The sequence below is a fragment of the Pongo abelii genome, chromosome 6 (assembly GCF_028885655.2).
Source record: "Pongo abelii isolate AG06213 chromosome 6, NHGRI_mPonAbe1-v2.0_pri, whole genome shotgun sequence".
In the NCBI taxonomy this organism is placed as follows: domain Eukaryota; kingdom Metazoa; phylum Chordata; class Mammalia; order Primates; family Hominidae; genus Pongo; species Pongo abelii.
In genome coordinates, this window is record NC_071991.2 from 154,410,970 (window position 1) to 154,432,109 (window position 21,140).

Below are 21,140 nucleotides of genomic sequence, written 5' to 3' on the forward strand. Positions count from 1 at the left end.
TGAACACTTATCCTGCCATCCCCCACAAAAAAACCGGTAAATTTAAATTACTATAGCGAAACTCCTTCCTTCTGATTAAAATTGCAGTATAATAAGCACTCAGTGTATTAGAAACACCACTGAAATTAAGTACTTTTCTGCCAATGAAACATGAGTTGTTTTGAGTAAGCTATAGAATTAATCACATTATTTCATACCAGCATTTTTTGAAATTACAACAACCTCAATATTATAAAAGGTTAAATTAGATGAAATAGATTAGTAAAGACTAAACACTTGTAGACACATAGATTTCTTTTAGATTTAAATGGGAACTAAATGGATAGTCTACTACACTCAAATGGTTATGATATAATTGCTTCTTGGAATTTCTGTGCTGGTCAATTATACATTTAATTCACATCAATGAAGTGAAAATTACAATGTACTTACAAAAGCTCTATGGAGAAGCTGTCATGTTTCTATGGTGATGAACATTTAAACAAGGTTTTGCCTGGACATCTTGCCCTCCTGTAAGGGATGTAAAAACCACTTCATACACTATGTCTCTACCCATTAGGAAGCCTGGGAAAACTTCTACATTCACAGAACATTTAAAATAAATATCAAGCTATTGTTTTCACTTAAAAAAAAAGGGTCTCTCAGTAACATTAAAATAAGGTTTGCTCAGCATGGCATCAAGATTGCACCAAACATATACACAGTCATCGGGGGAAGATCAGCAGAAGCACTAATAAAGAACAGAAAATAAAAGCAGGTATTAATTATTTTATTTTAAGCCATGAAAAAACTACAAACAAGCATCTCTAGAGAGTGTCAAACATTTCTGCCTTTGCTCCCAAGTAATCATTAAGAGTATACACGAAAAAGCTTTGGTCTCACGTCAAAGAAAACGGCTTTGTGAAAAGCTTTGTTAAGCTCTATAGTAAAACGCTGAAATGTTTTTTAATATTAATATGCTACGCAGTCTATTTTATATACAAATAATGTGGTCTACACAAGATGAAAAAATTAAAACTATAAGATGCTCAAGCTGTTAAAGCTGGACAAAAAGAAAGTGCTTGAGGTAAGTTAAAAACACTAGTATTGCTAGTTCTTTGAATTAACATCTCAAGCTGTTAAAGCTGGACAAAAGAAAAGTGCTTGGGGTAAGTTAAAATAAAAACACTAACATTGCTAGTTCATTTAATTAAGATCTCCATTGCATTAAAATTTGTAGGCAGAAATTTCCCATGATATTAGACAAGTAAAAATCCTCCAGATTACAAATAAATTAATACAAGTTTTCAATATGTAAATGAAAGAACTGAATTATAACAAGACTATGGCAACTAGATATCAAAATTTTTAAACATAATTCTGAATTTGGGAAAAAATATTTCTTAGTATACCAAATCACATCAAATAATTCACTGGTTCACTAGTAAGGCTCTTTTCTTCTATTTTTGTTCTAATAATTCTTCAGTTCAAAATTCATAGAAAAGAAGAAACGAGAACTAACACTTGCAGAGCTCCTACTAGTTGCTTTATACGTGCTTACTGAATCTTTGCAATATATTAAAAGGTAAATTTGATTACACATAACAAAGTTCACACTCAAAAGACTGAAATAATTTGCCTGCATGCCAGAATTCACTTTCAGTTCAGGTCTGTCAGCCCTCAGGGTCCTGTGCTTTCCACCCCTACCCTTCACCCCCACCTCCCCAGTGACAGAAATAAGTCACAAAAGACAACACCACATGGAAATGAGGAAGTGGGGGAGAATGCTTAAAACAAACAAGACAAACCTATGATTTTAGTAAAGGACCTAAAAGCTTGTTTTACTGGAACATTAATTTTCAGTTCCATAAAAGCAAGCTCATACTAAAGTCAAATGCTCAGTCTTGTAAGAAACCTGTAATGCAGTAGACCATCTTAGCCAGTATCCACTTTCATTTCATGAAACACTCAGGCACAAACTCCAACAAAGATACAACAAAAGAAAGATCATTAGGGTTATTACTTATTTTATTATTACAGTGAAACATAAAAGATATTAAGGTTTAAAATATACTAAAAAGCAATGCCACGTGACAATTTAGGTAATAACATCATATTGCTTATGTGGCAAATAATACTTTACACAAAAAGTACTAGAAATTCCAAAACACCACAGAAGATCCTTTATGACAGTGAACAAAATAGGAAAGATGTACATGAAAGCTTCCGGCTGCCTGCTCTCACTCCAGACTAGTCCCCGTTAGCTCCTTTGGGCCCTTCTCTCCCAGGTTTCCACATTTCCTCCATCTCTCAATAAATAATAGCTACTTTGGGTGGGCAGGTATGAGTGCAGATGCATACATACATATTAGTATTTTATTAATATATTTATATATTTTTCCATTGAAAATCAGCAAGTTGGCATTTGGTTTTATGTATCAGCCTCTGTTTAGCTAATGTGAGCTGATCATCAAGGGATAAATCACCCTTTTCCCTTTCTATTTTAAAATAAAAGTTTACTATTTAGCTTTACATGTCTATGAAATATCCATGGATATACCACCCAACTAGAACAAACATTACCGTGATCATCCTCCCAACCAAGCCAACCTTCTGCACCAGCCTACCCACAGGTACCCACAAAACACTGCCATGTTTATCACCTATTTTCTGCACCAGACTACCCACAGGTACCCACAAAACACTGCCATGTTTATCACCTATTTTCTGCACCAGCCTACCCACAGGTACCCACAAAACACTGCCATGTTTATCACCTATTTGCGTTTTTTAAAATTGTGGTAAAATATGCATAACGTAAAATTCACCACCTAACCATTTTTAAGTGTACAGTTCAGTGGCATTACTACATTCACACTGTTATGGTACCATCACCACCACCCAGCTCCAGAATTCTTTTCATATTCACCAACTAAAACTCTGTACCCATTAAACAATAACTTCCCCCCAGTACACAATCCCTGGCAACCACTATGCTACTTTCTGTTTCTATAAATTTGATAATGCTATAGGTATCTCATTTAAGGAGAATCATATAGAATGTGTCCTTTTGTGACTGGACTGTTTAACTTAGCAAGGTTCATCCACGTTGTAGCATGTGTCATAATTTCCTTCTTTAGGACTGAATAATACTTCACTGTATGGATATACCACGTGTGGTTAACTCATTATTCATCATACACAGTTGGATTGCTTCCACCCTTTAGGTATTGTGAATAATGCTGCTATGAACATGGGTGTACATGTATGTGTTGGAGTTCCTGCCTTCAATTCTTTTGGATGTATATCCAGAAGTGGAATTGCTGGATCAGATGGTAATTCCATTTTTAATTTTTTAAGAAATCACCATATTGTTTTCCACACCAGCTGTTCCATTTTACATTTCCACCAACAATGCACAATATTTCCAATTCCTCCACATCCTTACCAATGCTTGCTGTTTTCTGGGTTTTGCTAGTAGTCATCCTACTAGGAGGTATGAAGTGGTATCTCATTGTAGTTTTTTTTGTTTGTTTGTTTGTTTTTGAAACAGGGTCTCACTTTGTCATCCAGGCTGGAGTGCAGTGGTACAATCTCAGCTCCTTGCAACCTCCACCTCCCAGGTTCAAGCGATTCTCCTGCCTCAGCTACCCAAGTAGCTGGGATTACAGGCACACGCCACCAGGCCCAGCTAATTTTTGTATTTTTACTAGAGACAGGGTTTTGCCATATTGGTCGGGCTGGTCTCAAACTCTTGGCCTCAAGTGATCCTCCTGCCTCAGCTTCCCAAAATGGAGGGATTACAGGAATGAGCCACTGGGCCTAGCCTCATTGTAGTTTTGATCTGCATTTCCCTAGTGATTAGTGATGTTGATCATCTTTTCATGTGCTTATTGGCCATTTGTATATCTTCTTTGGATAGACTTTGGATGTCTATTCAGTTTCTTTGCCTATTTTGTAATACTTGATAGAGGAAGTTCCATCACCTAGTTCTTCAAAATTGCTCTGGCTATTCTTGGCTTTCTGCACTTCCATTAAATTTTTACTACCTGCTTGTCACATTCTATAAGAAAACTTTGCAGAATTTTTATTAGAATTGCAAAAATTCTAAAAATTATGAACACAGAATATCTGTCAATTTATTTAGGTTTTCTTTAACATCTTTCTTTTTTTGAGACAGCGTCTTCATTTATCACCAAAAGTGAAGTGCAGTGGTACAATCATGGCTCACTGCAGCTTCAAACTCCTGGGCTCAAGCAATCCTCCCACCTTAGCCTCCCGAGAAGCTGGGACTACAGGCGTGCGCCAACCAGGCTCAGTTAATTTTTTTTATTTTCTATTTTGTAGAAACGGGGCCTCGCTATGTTGCCCAGGCTGGTCTCGAATTCCTGGCCTCCTGCAATTCTCCCACCTCAGCCTCCCAAAGTGCTGGCATTATAGGCAGGAGCCACTGTGTCCAGCCAACATCTTTCAATAAGATTTTTTGTTTCCATTATTGTTTCCATAAAGGCTTTAAATATCATTTGTTAGATTTATCTCAACATACCTTAGGCTGTCTTGCTATTATAACTGATTTTCAGTTTGTTGCTGGTATTTATTGATTTTTTTTAATATATTAATCCTGTACCCAGCATCCTTGTTAAATTTTTTTATTTGAATAATCTATTTTTAAATTCAGTTAAGCTTGACTTTCTAGTTTTATTTACCGCTGTGCAGTTTCGTTAGGACATGTGCAGGTACTGCGTGAAAACATTCCTATCCCTTCTAGACACTGCTCTTACCCATAACTGGAAAGAAAGAAGACAGCTCCTTCAATGGTGTAAGAGATCAGGCCATGTCAGCTCATCAACTTCATCATCAAAGTGTATGTGTAGAATCTGCTTCAGAAATGAAAGTCTTTTTTGTCAGGTAATACCTTCGTAATTGTCACTCTTCTTGTTGTATTTTGTTTACTTTTTGTTATTTTGGGTTTTTGTGCGTGTGTGTGGTTTTTTTAATAGCATTACACTATAATACTAGCTTGCTTCTAAAAGTGGTAACCAGCTCTGCATGGTGTAGAATGACTCAGCAGCATGCATTTCTGGCAATACTGAGGACTAGATATCCTAAGTTTTTCTGTTAAAGAAAATCCCCTAGATAATATATTAAAAGTCTCCTTGAAATATTTTTTGTCTACTAACTCTTTGAGTAATACACTGAGTTTGGGGCCTCTCATGGTGTTGGCTTTTCTCAAATGTTTGTTCGTCTTTGAATTCTCTGTTCATCTCCATATTTAAGAACTCTTGTCCTGCTTGTTCTCCCTATCATCTCCTGCCTCTGATGATAATGAATTTAGCGAATAGACCTAGAGAGTGCACGGAGGCAGGCAGGACTAATTCTGGGGGCTGTCTTGTATGTTGGTGGACCTTTATGAGCATTAACATGAACTCTCACATCACCAGTACCCACATTCACTACTTCAGCCCAAAGCAAACGCTACCACTGCCTGCTGACTGCAGCTCCCTTCTCAGCACCCTGCTTCTGTCTGTCCCTTATGTCCTTCAGTAGCAGAGCCACATGGTTTTAATTATCTTAAAGCCAGGTCAAAGGAGAACTTGAGGAGCACAGACAATCAAAAATCCTAAAATCAATTTGCAAAACTGCATAATATCCTATGGGAAAATAAAATGAAATGTTAGGGTTATCTTTTAAACGGGGGAAGTCAGTTGTGTCTCTATTAGATAAAATTCATTTGCATTGCTCTCTACTTCCTCCAAGGTAACTCTAACTCTACACAGATGTAAAAGGGCCTAGGCAGTGGAAAGTCAGTCAAAGGCACACACCCCTCCAGGACCTGATAATCCCCAGGATCTACCATGCAATGCCCAGGACTCCCACTAACAGACACCTGCATCTCTTTTGCCCAGTTCCAAGTCTTGGACAATTTTTCCTGGCACCAGAAAAATATATGTACACAAGATGAACTGTTAAAGTAAGAAGGACATAAAATATAAGTACACACTAATTACAGTAAAACAATAATCCAAGTACAAATGTTGACAGGTACTTTGGAATGATACAAAATATGATTTGGGGCCGGGCACAGTGGCGTACGCCTGTAATCCCAGCTACCTGGGAGGCTGAGGCAGGAGAATCATTTGAGCCCAGGAGGCAGAGGCTACAGTGAGCCGAGATTGCACCACTGCACTCCAGCCGGATGACAGCGCAAGACTCTGTCTCAAAAAACACAAAAACAAAAACAAACAAACAAAACCCAAGATATGATTTGGGGTTAACTGGAGTTCTATAAAATTGTAAAAATTAGAATATTAATGAAAACCCAATAGAAGGCAAGCTAAACAGTAAAAGTAACCAAAGACCTGGGCTCCATACCTGTAGAATAAATCTGAGCAGATTCAAGCAGAGACAATCTCCCAGAGGTGGAAACAAGGCCAGAGAATGCAAAAAAGTTAATAAAGAACTGAATTACTACTATGTTCCAGATAAAAGGTCAGTAAAGCTAACAGGTAGAAGAGGAGTCATTAGTTCAAGATGATGGGTCTCACACACACACTTTTTAGCATAAAAGATGAGAGAAATATACAATAAATCACCAATCTACATGTCCCTAACACTAGCAATAGCACCTAGCATGCAATAAGCCACCAATAAATACTAACTGAATGATTTAATTATGCCAGAGGACAGAAGCACCAGCAGACTAGTGACATTGAGAAGTTCCTAAAAGACAGCAAATAGATGGGATCAAATCTATGGGAAAATGTCCAAGGAAAGGTACAGAGGGGAGGCAGGGAGGGAGGGAGGGAGGGGAGGCAAGAAGGGAGGGAGGGAGGGAGGGAAGGAGGGAGGCTGTGAAGAAGGGAGAGAAGGAGGGAGGCCGGGAGGGAAGGAAGGAAGGAAGGAGGGAGGGAAGGAAGGGAAGGGAAGGAGGAAGGAGGAAGGAGGAAGGGAAGGGAAGGAGGAAGGAGGAAGGAGGAAGGGAAGGGAAGGAGGAAGAGGGAAGGGAAGGGAAGGAGGGAAGGAAGGAAGGAAGGAAGGAAGGAGGGAGGGAGGGAGGGAAAAAAAGAAAAAGGTTAGCAGTGATTCCCAGTGCTACAAGCTTATAGTCAAAAAGCTCAAAAATACGTAAGGTAAGAATATTAAGGTAAGAATATTAAGGTATTCTTAGGTAATATTAATAGGTAAGAATATTACGAAATCATACGTAAGGGTAACGTTACTGTATAAATTGTTCTAGAATAACTGAATAGTAATACAGAGAGAAAATAACTTAGATTTTCTCTTTCTAACCACCTCACAAAATTAGCTACAGATAGATGAAAATATTAGATCTTTGCAAAACTCAAGGACAAAGTAGCCAAAATAGAATAGACTATATTATTCATCCCAGCTTTGAAGGAATGATAACACTTGAAGAGCGAAACCAACTATCAAATTACTAAGAGTCTGGTTTAAGTGTAAAAATGTAGAAAAGCTAGCAGAAAACAAAATCAGGTTTCGTTTGGGCCCGCTTATATAATGCTTGTTATCAAGTCCTGAGTTTTCTCACACAATTAATTTAAAGAAAATTAAACAGCATGTGACACGGTTAAGTAGGACCAAGTCAAACATATATATTATGAACCTTAAATTATAACAAATCAACTTTCTAAAACCAGCCTTAATTATATCTTTATATATACGCCCTTTCTAATCAAAATTTACCTAATATATATATTTGATTAAAATGATTAAATCATACATAAAATTTTTAATCAACTTTAATGCTATTTTCTTGGCTTAGGATTTTCCAACAATACAGGTATCTATAGTAATATTAGCCGCAAACTCTTGGGAAGTCAGCGCCTACAGATGAGCTCGCAGGGGAGACTTTCTTCTGCCCAGAGCTAAGGCTGACAGTCTTCCTCTATCAATGGGCAAGGTATGTGCATGCTTTAAAATCTGCCCTTTGCCTGAGCACTTCTTACTGAGCCTCAGTTCTGACTCCTAGTCTCTGTGTGCCTCTAACCTCATTTTTCCCAAACGAAAGGTCCCACATTACCTTGTGGCCACCCTCCCTCCCCTGCTGAGGAAACCACAGCCTGCCTTATTCACTTACTCTTGGGGTTTTGTTGTTCCTGTTTGTTGTTCTTCAAATACTCAGAGATTTTTCTGGCTTTCTTGAGAACTTATCTATGTACTTAATAATACAGGCTGCTTGTTATATAGTTATATTTTTGACAAGGTGCTATTTACAACAGGATGTGCTGTTTAACTTCCTTTAAACCAACTATGTAAAAAAAACTCATGAGGTGACAACATACATTATATAATCAGGCTCAAATAAAGCCTGATGTAGAAAATACAAAGACTAAAATTTCTCTTCGCATGACAACTTACAATATTTTTGAAACTCTAAACTGCTGAACTTCTAAAACCCTGATTTATTTTTTATAATTTCCATGTTATTTCTACATGCTGAAATAAGAAAACATTTCAATGAGTTATTTCCCAGTAAGTGACAAATATTTCTCAGTAAGTAACATTCCATATCTAAGTTGTCTATTTTCAATAAAGTCAAACTAGATATAACTGGATCTTTTTTTCTTTTATTTTTTAGAGACGGAGTCTCGCTCTGTCGCCCAGGCTGGAGTACAATAGCACAATGTTGGCTCACTGCAACCTCCACCTCCCAGGTTCAAGCGACTCTCCTGCCTCAGCTTCCTGAGTAGCTGGGATTACAGGTGCCCACCACCACACCTGGCTAATTTTTATATTTTTAGTAGAGACAGTGTTTCACCATGTTGCCCAGGCTGGGCTCAAACTGACCTCAGGTAATCCACCTGCCTTGGCCTCCCAAAGTGCTGGGATTATAGGTGTGAGCCACCACACCTGGCCTAGTACCCCATTTTCTCTGTGTGGCATTAATTTTAAGGTTTTAGGGCCATCCTGATGTGCTATACAAAAGTTTTCATAAGGCCGGGTACAGTAGCTCAAGCCTGGAATCCCAGCATTTTGGGAAGTCAAGGTGGGCAGACTGCTTGAGGCCAGGAGTTGCAGACCAGCCTGAGCAACATAGCAAAACCCCATTTCTTTGAAAGAAAAAAAAAAAGTTTTGATCGCCAAATACAGGATCTAGTGAAGATTAACTTGGACAGAACTTTACTATCTGTATTGTTACTAGTAGTGTGCTCTTCATTACCTTGTATTTAAATATCAGTGTACCTTTTATTTATGATATTTAACCAATTATCCATTATAGGCATTAGTTAAGCAATCTATGAGTAGGAATTTTTTAAAATAGAAAACAGCTTAAAACCACGCCTATGGCTTGTCCGGTTCAGCTGAGTGAAGCACTGAAATCATGAGCATACTCCTCTAACCTCTACCAATACCTGGCGCGCTCACCAAACCCACATTCACAGGCTCTCAACATACCTTGTTTTAAAGAAAAAAATATAAAATACTCACAAATATACAATATTGATTTTTATTTAAAAATTAAGAAATAGTATGAGGTATATTTACAGAATGAAACTGCAGAAAACCTTCTATAATTTCTAGGAGATCTGAGAATCATTTGGTATAAATTGGCTGGGCGCAGTGGCTCACGCCTGTAATCCCAGCACTTTGGGAGGCCAAGGCAGGTGGATCACCTGAGGTCAGGAGTTCGAGGGCAGCTTGGCCAACATGGTGAAACCTTGTCTCTACTAAAAATACAAAAATTACCTGGGCGTGGTGGCGAGCGCCTGTAATTCCAGCTACTTGGAAGGCTGAGGCAGGAGAATCGCTTGAACCCGGGAGACGGAGGTGCAGTGAGCCAAGATCTCGCCATTGCACTCCAGCCTGGGCGACAGAGCGAGACTCCGTCTCTAAAAATAAATAAATAAATAAATCTAGCATTATAAAACAACTTAAAATTTCTTCTTCCTCTGTGCTACGAATAGAATAAATGTTTTCCATAAAACTGATCATTTCAATATATTGAATCCTAACTTTTTCTACTGTTAGTGTGTCCTTATTTTTTCAGTTTTTGCCTGCTGATCTTATTTTTAATTGCTAAAAGAAGATACATTCACATACATATGTTTTAATGTTTTGGTTGCTTTAGAATTCAGTCACTTCAGAACAATACAACCTTGTCTTTCTAGATGAGAATTTCCTTTCTTTAACGGAAAATGTGCAAACCAATAAATATTTAAGTTGTATCATGTTAGTGACTTAAGTTTTAAAGAAAAGTAGATTTATCACAGGCTAAAATATTACCTAACGTCAAACTATCAAACAATCTTACTGCCTTTGATGTGTATAAATACACAACTTCTATTCCTGGTATACTAAATGACAAATAAATGGACTGTAAATTAATGTACCAAGGTTCAGCTATATATTGACAAACATTTCATAGATCAAAGATTAACATTGTGACCCACGGAATAAATGATTTTATACATGAATAAATATGAGCTTAAGTGCCAAATAAATCTAAGAATGTAACAATTCAACCCCTAGCCTCTCTGGTGAGCTCTTGTCCTGCAGGCCTGTGGTATCCTAATGACTTAAGAAGCTCTTTAGCAGCACTAAATCTGACATTTAATTTTACTTTCAAATAAAGTTTATTCCAACCAAGGGTGAGTTGTTTTGTATTCCCCCCAAAAACTTTTAGAAAAGATACTCTAATTAACAATGACTATTTCTATAAAACTGTTTCATGAGTATTGGAAGTATTACAGCCAGTTTAATTTAAAGTATAATTACTTTAAAATCTGTACTTGGTAACTTTCTGTTTCCTCTCTGCCAAAGCCTTTTTTCATTTAACAGAGGCCTGAACTATCAAACATTACGAGACATTAGTTAGTAATTTAATCATCATATAAAAGGGTTTGAAGTTATCTATTAAACATAATACCTATTTTTTACAACCTATACTGTTCTAAAACAGATCCTATTTCAAAAAATAAAATAAAAGCTGAATATGTCAATACCAATGTAATTTCTCATGTCACTTTGCTGTTAGATATAAAAAGTAATCCTACACAAGTTCTCCTGATGTTTCATCATCAGCTTTAACATAGTTGGTACATTTAAGCACCTAATAATAACTGCTACTTAAAATGTGTCTTGGGTACTTTATCAACCTCTTAGGTGAGGCTACTAAATCCCTCAGCAACCCTGGTAGACAGGTACTGTTAGACCCATTTTATAAATGTGGACACAATGAAATATGCCCTAAGTCACAGTCAGTAAGAAGAGTGAAGATTGAAGTCCAGGTATTCTGAACTCCAAAGTTCACATTTTTTGCCACTGTTATGCAAATAAAGAGACAATCTAGCCTTTAAATACAGAAATTTATCATTTTTCGATACTGAGAGGCAAAGATGAACATACCATACAGAGTTCAATTCAAAGTATACCATTACAATGTATATGGAAACTGAGTCATGTTTTAAAAAAAGCTGTTACTTAACAATAACAGATATTATAAAGCCATAATTTAGTGCCCTCCTAGATCCAACTGTATTAAGAACAGTGACAAAATTAATGTCATTTCCTGAACTAAATGATTTTCAATTCAAAATTTTTATAAACTCAAATGATTTTTAAATGAAATAAATGTATTTACTCTTTTCCTCAAAATAATACTTTCCTATTTCTTTCTGAGTTCCCATACGCCCAGATTTGATGTTTCAAATGCTCACTTTACATGGTTATAACCACACCTTTACAGTAAAACAATTCCAAAAGGAAACTGAAGTATCACAGCATTATCAGAATAGAGTATTTTCAAAATAATCATTCTGATCCATAACCATTTCTAAGGTAAAAACTAGTGCTCTCAATTGGGGGATGGTAGAGGATTTCTATTAATAAATTGCTCTATGATTTTTTTTCTTGAAGGTGTTGGGAAAATCAAATTAACACATAACAATAGTTAGTGAGATATGGCTTCATTTTCTGTAATAAACACTAAGATCAAAACATGACCCAAGTTAAATTTCCTTGCAGGGTTCCCAGCAGGGGCTTCCCTTTTGTCTGTGATTTCCTCTCACCCACCAGAACCAGGCCAAATATGCGCATGTGCCACTAACACTAAGCAGCACTTCCTTAATCACTCATTTCCAACAATTTATGGATCATCAGTGGCAAAAAACGAGCAAAAATAATAAAAGAATGCAATGAAAGCTCGTGGAGACAGAGGCTGGACTTCCTACTCACTCTGTGTCTCTTTAAGATGGAGGCCTGATACAAATTAGCCACTGGGGGGAAAAAGTCATCTGGTCATAAAATACAGTACAAGGTCACTTTTATGTAAGTTTGCCAAAAGGGACATAAACCAGGACAATTTCAAACTGTGACACAGGATAGAAACATATTAAAAAAATCTTTGTTCCTCCTCTATTGTGCTGTCATGTTGCTCAGCTTTATAGACATTCCAAGCACCAGCACAGAACTCTTCGCTTCCACCTGGTCAGTCCAATTAATTAAGAAAGGAAGTTACCTAAAATTTTGTACTTTTTGCTTTTATTATCAAGCACTTTGTTTGAAGTTATAGGAGTTAACCTCTTAATCCTACAGACCGTGTGCTATGCTCTGGCCATTCGGGGATGTCTGGATGGTTTGGATAATTGGTCAGGATGTTGCTTATGTTACCTTTTATGCTATGACTTCAAATCAAAGATAGGCATTAAAGTGAAGTACAACAGAAATTTGCTCCCAGAAAAATCTTGGGTTTATGAATTAATCTATCATAAATTTTACATAACAATCATATGCAGATATTTTCTCCCACTTTCATTAAGTTGTTGAATTTTTTTCCTCCTAACATTTTAATTCAAAATAAGATGTTAACATATAATATGAAACAAATATATGCCTAACTACCATTTAAACACTGGCCAGAGGTTATACCTCCAGAGTTCCTTACAAAATCAGAAAACATCTCTGATATTAATCCAGATAACCTGGAGGTCTTTTCTGGAGTGGAGGAGGGAGATAAATCATACAGCCAATCTGAGGTATGATTAACTACAGCAGTGATGTCTGCCTTAAGATGTTCCCTGAGCCCTAAGAGCCACATACTACAGAAAAAGCAGGGTTACTGCAAAACAAAACAAAAATCACCAAATGGAATATTTTTATCAGAGTTGAAAAATTAAGATGTAAACAGAGTCACTTTCAAATACCTATGAACATACCTAAAGCTCAATACACATAGGTGACAGCAAAATAATCTAAATTTGGTAAACATTTAACTGCTAATAATAAGTCTAAACTCCAAGATAAAAATTAGCTGCTTACTAAAAAAAAAAAGTTTTACTTTATCAAAACCATTTCTATGCTCTTACACTTGAGAGTTATAAAGTAAGGGAATAGCAAGGAGATGGTCCTAATAAAATAGAAACACACACTGCTGCCACGGTAAGAAGAGAGAAGCAAAGCTATTGAAGGCCCTTAAAAGGACATAGTCAACCCCCCAGGCCTAATATGTCCTGTTTGAATTAACATAGTGGTTTAATTAAAAACTAAGTAGAGAATTCTGCTTAATTTGATTTTCAATTCAAGCTCTGCATCCGCCCATGGCCAGTGGCCAATTTCCGCATCTCGGCACAATATGCAAGAAGCTGTTTGAACATCGATTGCCCAGGGGAATGCATGGGAGTAGAGTGGGGCCATATGCCATTTAGGGATACACCAGACTCAGACACAGTAAAACAGCACCAGGAGGGTGGCCACAGGAAAAAAAAAAAAAAGGAAATTTTACTTAACCGTATTACAAGTTTGTCATTGCTCAAATTAGTGTGCTGAATCTACCAATGAGAAATGTTTCTAGCCTCTCTTCAGTATCACTTCAGAAACTATGTGTCAGATGTAATGAATGAGCAAGCAGCTTTAAAGGAATACACATAAATATATGCACTTATTAGCCAAATATGTTAAACATCTTAATGACTGTGATCAATCATAACATTAATTTCAATAAAGCAGCAAAGTTAATTCTAATAAGTACTGTGTAAAGAACCATGTCTCTTTAAAAATGTTATTTAGAACTTACACAGGTAATTAACAAATGATTCTAGACTACAGAAATATACAACATGAAAGGGCTCAAATGTATGCTCAACACATTTAGACTTAATGACACAATATTAATAACCTTTCCAACTTTCATGTGACTGATTTTAAAACTGAAAAGTATGAATATTTTAAAATAACATGCCTTGATTAGCTTAATTTTAAAACTTTCTAAACATTTCTACTAGGATCTAGAACACACCTTATCTTCAAACAAGTTTGTTTCAAAGTATGCTAGCTGTAATGCTCAAGCTGAGTTATTCTACTTCAATACACGCCACTTCAAAATGGGAAAGTTTAAAACCGCCTGAGATAATAATCTGTGAGGAATTAAAAGATGACTGTACTGTACTCAGTTGCTTGCTTTCTGAGGCCCATATTTTATAGAATATTTAATGATAATAAGTATTCTAGAATACTTATTAGTGATTAGTGATTAGTGATATTTTATAGAATACTTATTAGTCAAATCCATTTAAAGACTACCTCGAAGATAAAGGTAATTTAATAATAGCTAATATTTACTAAGTGAAGTCCTGGGCTATGTGCATTACATGAATAATCACATCTCATTTAATCACCAAAATGATACAATAAAGTAAACATCATTATTACACCCATTTTACAGAAAGCAACCCCGCGGTTTAGATGAAGTCACCTGCCCAGACAGTCTGACTGATGCCAAATTTTCTCACGGTTGCAGCTTCACCATCTTCCGCTGGCCTCTTTTCCTCAGCATTATCAGTATAGTCAGACTCTCCAACTTTAAAATGATTCTTTCTCCCCTATCTTCAAGCTGGAATCCCATCTCCCTCCTTCCTTTAATGGCATTAACAACCAAATTCTTTAATTTGGTTTTCTGCAGCACCTATTAACAACTTCCCAAGTCGGACAAATGGCAGTCATCCGGGGCTCCATCTCACTGCTCTCTTTTTAAGTCTTCTGCTGTGTTTTGGAATTAATTGGATTCATAGTTGCCTGTATCCTACAGTCATTCAATATTTCAGTCCCTTTTGAGGTCACGAAACACAGCTGGTGACCCTCAAGTCATTTTTAGGCAACTAACATGGTCAAAGATGTGCTAAGAAAAGAATATTAATCGTGTATAAAAAGACTAAAAATTTTTTTAAAATAGAGGAAATAAGTGCTGTACAATCGTATGTGTGAAATATCTCTAATTACCTTCTAGGATCCCTCCTCAGCTGACTCTCCCTTTGACCTTAAGTCTATAAGGGGGAACAGGAGAAAAATGATATGTCACTGGGATTTTTTGTCATTTTTTCTTTTTTAATTCTGGAGATTGTTGCTAATTCTTCAAACAGATTTAGCCAAGTCCCTTTCCTAGTTGGTTAATTCACAAGAAGGGAAGAAAATAACTTGGAGGCAAAGAGTTTGTCCATATTACACCCTGTTATTGTAAATAACAATCTATTCAACTAGATTTTTATAAAAAGTATAAATTAGGTAGATACTGCTTATAATGTCAAATATGAAAATATAGTTCACACCAAGCTTTATCATTTGTTTTTTGTATGTGGTACTATTACACAAGAGGTAGTCTCAGGAAGAGGGAAGAACTTTGCTTATTGAAAGCAAACGTCGGCAGGCAACGTCAGAGTCAGGTGCAGGACTGATTCAGCGCCGTGATCTACAGACCAGTGTTCTGCACTGTGTGGGGCATGTACTCCTTTGTACTCCTTTCCTTTGTGACCTGCACAAAGTCTAAAATGCATATTTATCTCTAAATACACTCAAATGGTAGATGAAGAAAATTATTTTCAAAAATCCTATTCTGGCTTCTCTGTTGCCTACAACATAAAACTCACATGACCAGACGGAGGACTCCAGGCCTCCAGAATTCAACCCTGGCAAGCAGCTTGTGCACCCTCATCTCTCAGCATTCTCTAGTATCTAAGTACCGGCCATTCCCTCAATTCTGTCACAGCTCTGGGCCTTTGCTCAAGCCTGGAATGCCACACTCTAGCAAACCCCTGCTCATCCTCCAAGTCCCAGCCCAAGTCCAGGTTGACTTCCCTGTGAAGCCTGCTCAGATTCCCCAGGAAAATCAAGATATCCGTTCCTTTCAGGGTTTCCCATAGGACTTCATTATATAAAAGGGCTTCAAACTGCATCTTATTTGTTTACATCTGTCATTTCTCCCACTGTCTGACCCTTGAAGGCCGGAGCCCCATCTTTTCATCTGTGTCCCCAGCAAGCTCCTATAAATAGCAAAATAACTGCTACTTAGGGAATTGGTTAATAAAACTCTGAATTCTCAATAAAATTCATTCTGTGTTGAATGAATGAATATCCATCAAAAGTTATGGTTCCAAAATTCTACAGAAATTGCCTTCTCAAGAGTTTACAATGACCTCCTTTCTTCTTGTTGTTCATTCTTGGATTTTTGTTTGTTTCTGAGACAGGCTGGAGTGCAGTGACACAATCACAGCTCACACCGCAGCTTCAATCTGCAGGCTCAAGCACTCCTCCCACCTTAGTCTCTAGAGGAGCTGGGACCTCAGGTACCCATCGCCACACCCAGTTAATTTTTTTATTTTTAGTACAGACAGGGTCTCACTGTGTTGCCCAAACTGGTCTCGAAGTACTGACCTCAAGCGACCCTCCTGCTGCAGCCTCCCAAAGTGGTGGGATTACAGGTGTGAGCTGCTGCACCCGGCCACTGACTAAATTTTAATTGCCTATCTTAAGAATACATCATGATTTTTTAAATTCCAATGCATAAAAACCAGTTTTCTTAATGTCAGGTTTGACTGCCAGAGTCATTCATTCTGATTCTGGTATATTTACTAAATGTGAAATCAGCTGTCAGTTTTCAGCTGCAGACTGTTAACGTATGGAATAACAGCTAGACAACACAAAGGGGAGCCCATGGAAATAACACTTTACTGTCACCTTAAACCAAATAAGATACCCTAAGAAAAGAATAAAAGCTATTATATCAGGTTTATCCATTACACTAAATGTATGCATACTGTAAAAGTACTCACAGGTCTAAAAGATGTCTCTCTCTCATGGACATGCAAAATAATTCAATAGGCGGAATTACTGTTATTGTTAACAATGTGTTGTTAATATTATTTATTACTCATTTAAATTTTTATATTCCATTTAAATAATTTAAGTCTGCTTTTTCTAGTTCAATGTGAATGATACTTAATTCCTCACTTAACCAATTTAATTCCAACACTAGATTCACTTACCTTTTTCAGGCCAGCAAAGCCTTCTGATTCCAGAAAGAAAAAGGCAAAGGGCATCAATACAAATAAACAAAGGTTGGAAAAAAGGGAAGCAAGATTCCACAAACCTATAAAAAGGGTAACAAGAAGAGAAGAAAAACAGGTTAGATATTGAAATTGTGATATTAATCAAGATCTATACTTTTAAATAGTAAAAATAAACAAAAAGTAACAAATGACCTAAACTTAGAAATCATAAAATAATTATAGTATGTATTTATTTAAATTTGTTTAACATTGTAACTTGTACCTATTGGGAAAAGTCAGTATAGAAACTAATGTTTTTTTCCATGCCCTAAAGTAAATTCACTAAAAATATGACCTGTGCAAGATCCAAAGGCACAGCCTCTTTAGACATATAGGCACCGGAATATTTAAATTAGAGCCACTAGCATTTATTGAGCCCTTAATAAATGCCAGATACTCTACTGAACATTTTACATGCATAATCCCATTTAATTTAAGCCTCATAAAAACCCTAAAAATAATAATTAGCATTTATTGAGCCCTTATGTGCCAAGCACTATTCTAAGTGATTTACAGATATTATCCGAACTCATTTACTTGCCACAGCAATCCCACGAGGCAGGTAGCATTACTGCCCCAATACGACAGAAGAGGAGCAGGCTATGCAACTTGCCACAGCTGTAGAGCATTCAACTGGCAGAGCTGACTCTTAATTCCTGGGATTTTAAAAAGTCACTACATCACAGAAATTTTGGTAAACAATTCCAAGTGGGAAAGAAAAAGTCACAGAGAATGGCAATCTCAAGTGACCTTTTCCTCCTTGGCACAAAATGGCAAGTAAAATAATAAGAACAGATTTAGCAAAAGACAGAGCCCTGTTAGGTATGTCATTGGGAGGGTATCTGGCGCAACATGTCAGATCATATTTTTTACAGGTAAAAAAATAAAATTTAAAACTGAGTTTCAAAATGATGATGATAATCATTACAAAAGTTTATAAAATCAAGAGTCAAAGATAAAATTTATGTCAAGGATAAATTCAATGAACTATTTGCAATTATCATTCAATGTTTTTGAAAGTAGGCAACTAATGCTTTTTCAACACCTTTATTTCCAAGCAGTGGACATGCGGTGATGAACAAACACAACACCTCTGCTCTCAGAGCTGCCTAACTACTGCAGTTATGAATAAACATAAAGGTTTGTAACTGACCTAATGCCCTTTGGAATAGCATGAAGTATAAACAAACACAATTAATTTAGCAATTAATATGGGTCAGCTGGGGAGATTCACTTCCTTTAGTAGACAAGGTAATATAATAAAATCAACTCACAGTTTCTTATTCAAAAACCTATATAGATTTAACAAACTTACGATGTACATTTATCTTTGTAGAAAGTAAAATTTTTTATAAAATAATATCTTAACATCTTTTAGTGGAAAAACTGCAATTTGAACTATTTAAAATTTTTAAACATTTAAAATTTTAAAAAAATGTAAATAATTTTATATTTTCCAGCCTTTAAAAAAAAGCCAAACATTCTGTTTTCTTTATTCAAAAAGAGTATAATTAGAGTCAGTTGTTTTATTGTGCTAATTACTGGAAGAGCATACAGAACGATGGCTGCATGCACACAATTGAGTTCTAGGCAGACCTGGGTTCACGTCCTGCTGCACTTTTATGTGACAACATTGCTAAATCACAGGTTCTTCATCTATAAAATATGGCTAATGATGGGTCTGTAGACATTGGTAAGTATTAAATAATGCGAGTACAACAACTGACACAATGCCTGTCATAAAATAAGCATTTAATGAATTTTTGCTTTTATTAAGTTACAGCACCAGAGGCTACTAGTAACATTGTTATCAGCTCCCACACCAAACTACCATCCTTCCTTAGACTCCAGGCTCGCTTGCTAGTTTTCCCTTTCATCTTCTTTCTACCAGGTGTATTGGCTCCTGGTTTTCGTTACTAGAAATGAGCATGTGTCCAGGAATAATCTCTTCCCTCCCCCAACAGCCTATGGGTAAAGGTATCATATACGCAACTTTTAAAAGTTGTATCTAAAGAATAAATTGACCTGGATCAAAGTTATACCTTCCAGGTCCAATTCATAACCTAAAGTGCATGGTCTTTGGCCTCTCTTTTGCCTGCTCAACAGCATTTTCTCTTCTTTATGGTTTCCAAGTAAGTTACTTTCAGATATGTGAGGTATAACAATAATTAGTATTATGTAAATTACATAATTATTATTCTTTAGTAGGCTAGAGAACCATGGTTGTTAATCTATTGCTTTATTTAGGCGTGGTAAAAGAAAGACATGACCGTTTCAAATCATTTGTGTTATAAAAGATAAAGGTCAGTGTGTCAAGAATTATACTCATTTTACACAAGATAGTTTTATTCCAATTAAATATCTCATAGTCTTTTTAAAAAAACATTTTTAAAAGTTATCTACTGGCCGGGCATGGTGGCTCACACCTGTAATCCCAGCACTTTGGGAGGCCGAGGCAGGCAAATTACGAGGTCAGGAGTTCGAGACCAGCCTGGCCACCATGGTGAAACCCTGTCTCTACTAAAAATACAAAAAAAAAAAAAAAATTAGCTGGGCATGGTGGTGCATGCCTGTAGTCCCAGCTACTCAGGAGGCTGAGGCAGGAGAACCGCTTGAACCCAGCAGGCGGAGGTTGCAGTGAGCCGAGATTGCGCCACTGCACTCCAGCCTGGCAACTGAGCGAGACTCTGTCTCAAAAAAAAAAAGTTATCTACTACAGGTATACCTAAAGCCGATTGCATGTTGCTTTACTGTGCTTTGCAGATACCACGTGAAGGTTTGTGGCAGCTCTGTATTGAACAAGTCTATCTGTGCCATTTTCCCAATACCACGTGCTCACTTCATTTCTCTGTGTCATATTTTGGTAATTTTTGCAATACTTCAAACATTTTCATTATTATTACATCTGTTATGATCTGTGACCAGTGATCTTTGATGTTACTATGTTGATTGTTTGGGGGCGCTGCAAATTGTGCCCATAAAAGATGTCAAACTTAATCAATAAATGTTGTGTGTGTTGACTGCTCCTCTGATTGGCCGCTCCCTCATCTCTATCCTTCTCCTAGGACCTCCCCATTCCCCGAGACACAACGATATTGAAAGTAGGCCATGTAATAACCCTACAATGTCCTCTAAGTGTTCAAATGAAAGGAAGAGTCACACATCTCTCACTTTCAATCAAAAGCTAGAAGCTTAGTGAGGAAGGCATGTCAAAAAATGAGACTGGCTGAAAGCTAGGCCTCTTATGCCAGTTAGTCAAGTTGTGAATGCAAAGGAAAAATTCTTAAAGGAAATTAAAGTGCTACTCCAGTGAACACACAAATCACAAGAAAGCAAAACAGCCTTACTGCTGATATGGAGAAAGGTTTTGTGCTCTGGATAGATCACACTAGCCACAACATTCCCTAAAGCCACAGCCTGAGCAAGGCTGTAACTCTTCACATCTATGAAGGCTGAGGGAGGTGAGGCAGCTCCAAAAGAAAGTTTCAAGCTACCGGAGGTTGGTTCATGAGGTTTAAGGAAAGAAGCCATCTCCATAACATAAAAGTGCAAGGTGAAGCAGCAAGTGCTGCTGGAGAAGCTGTAGCAAGTTCTCCAGAAGATCTGGCTAAGACCATCAATGAAAGTGGCTGCAGGAAACAACAGATTTTCAAAGTAGACAAAAACAGCCTTACACTGGAAGAAGATGCCATCTAGGACTTGCATAGCCAGAGAGAAGTTCAATGTCTGGCTTCAAAGCTTCAATCAACAGGCTGACTCACTTGTTATGGGCAAATACAGAAAGTGACTTTAAGTTGAATCCAGTGCTCATTCACCATTCCAGAA

At 36.9% G+C, this 21,140-nt stretch overlaps 1 protein-coding gene across 10 annotated transcripts in view; it reads right to left on the minus strand.

Moving 5' to 3' along the window:
- The window catches only part of LMBR1 (limb development membrane protein 1), a 207,711-nt gene that overhangs the window by 95,560 nt on the left and 91,011 nt on the right, over positions 1–21,140 (minus strand). For 9 of the 10 annotated variants that reach the window (XM_054560068.2, XM_024249608.3, XM_054560072.2 and 6 more), the window contains one exon: positions 17,253–17,356. In XM_054560068.2, the coding sequence (XP_054416043.1) occupies positions 17,253–17,356 (104 nt within the window). Of the gene's footprint in view, positions 1–432; positions 511–17,252; positions 17,357–21,140 lie in introns of those variants that run through there. The other variant, XM_054560070.2, reaches the window with a different exon arrangement.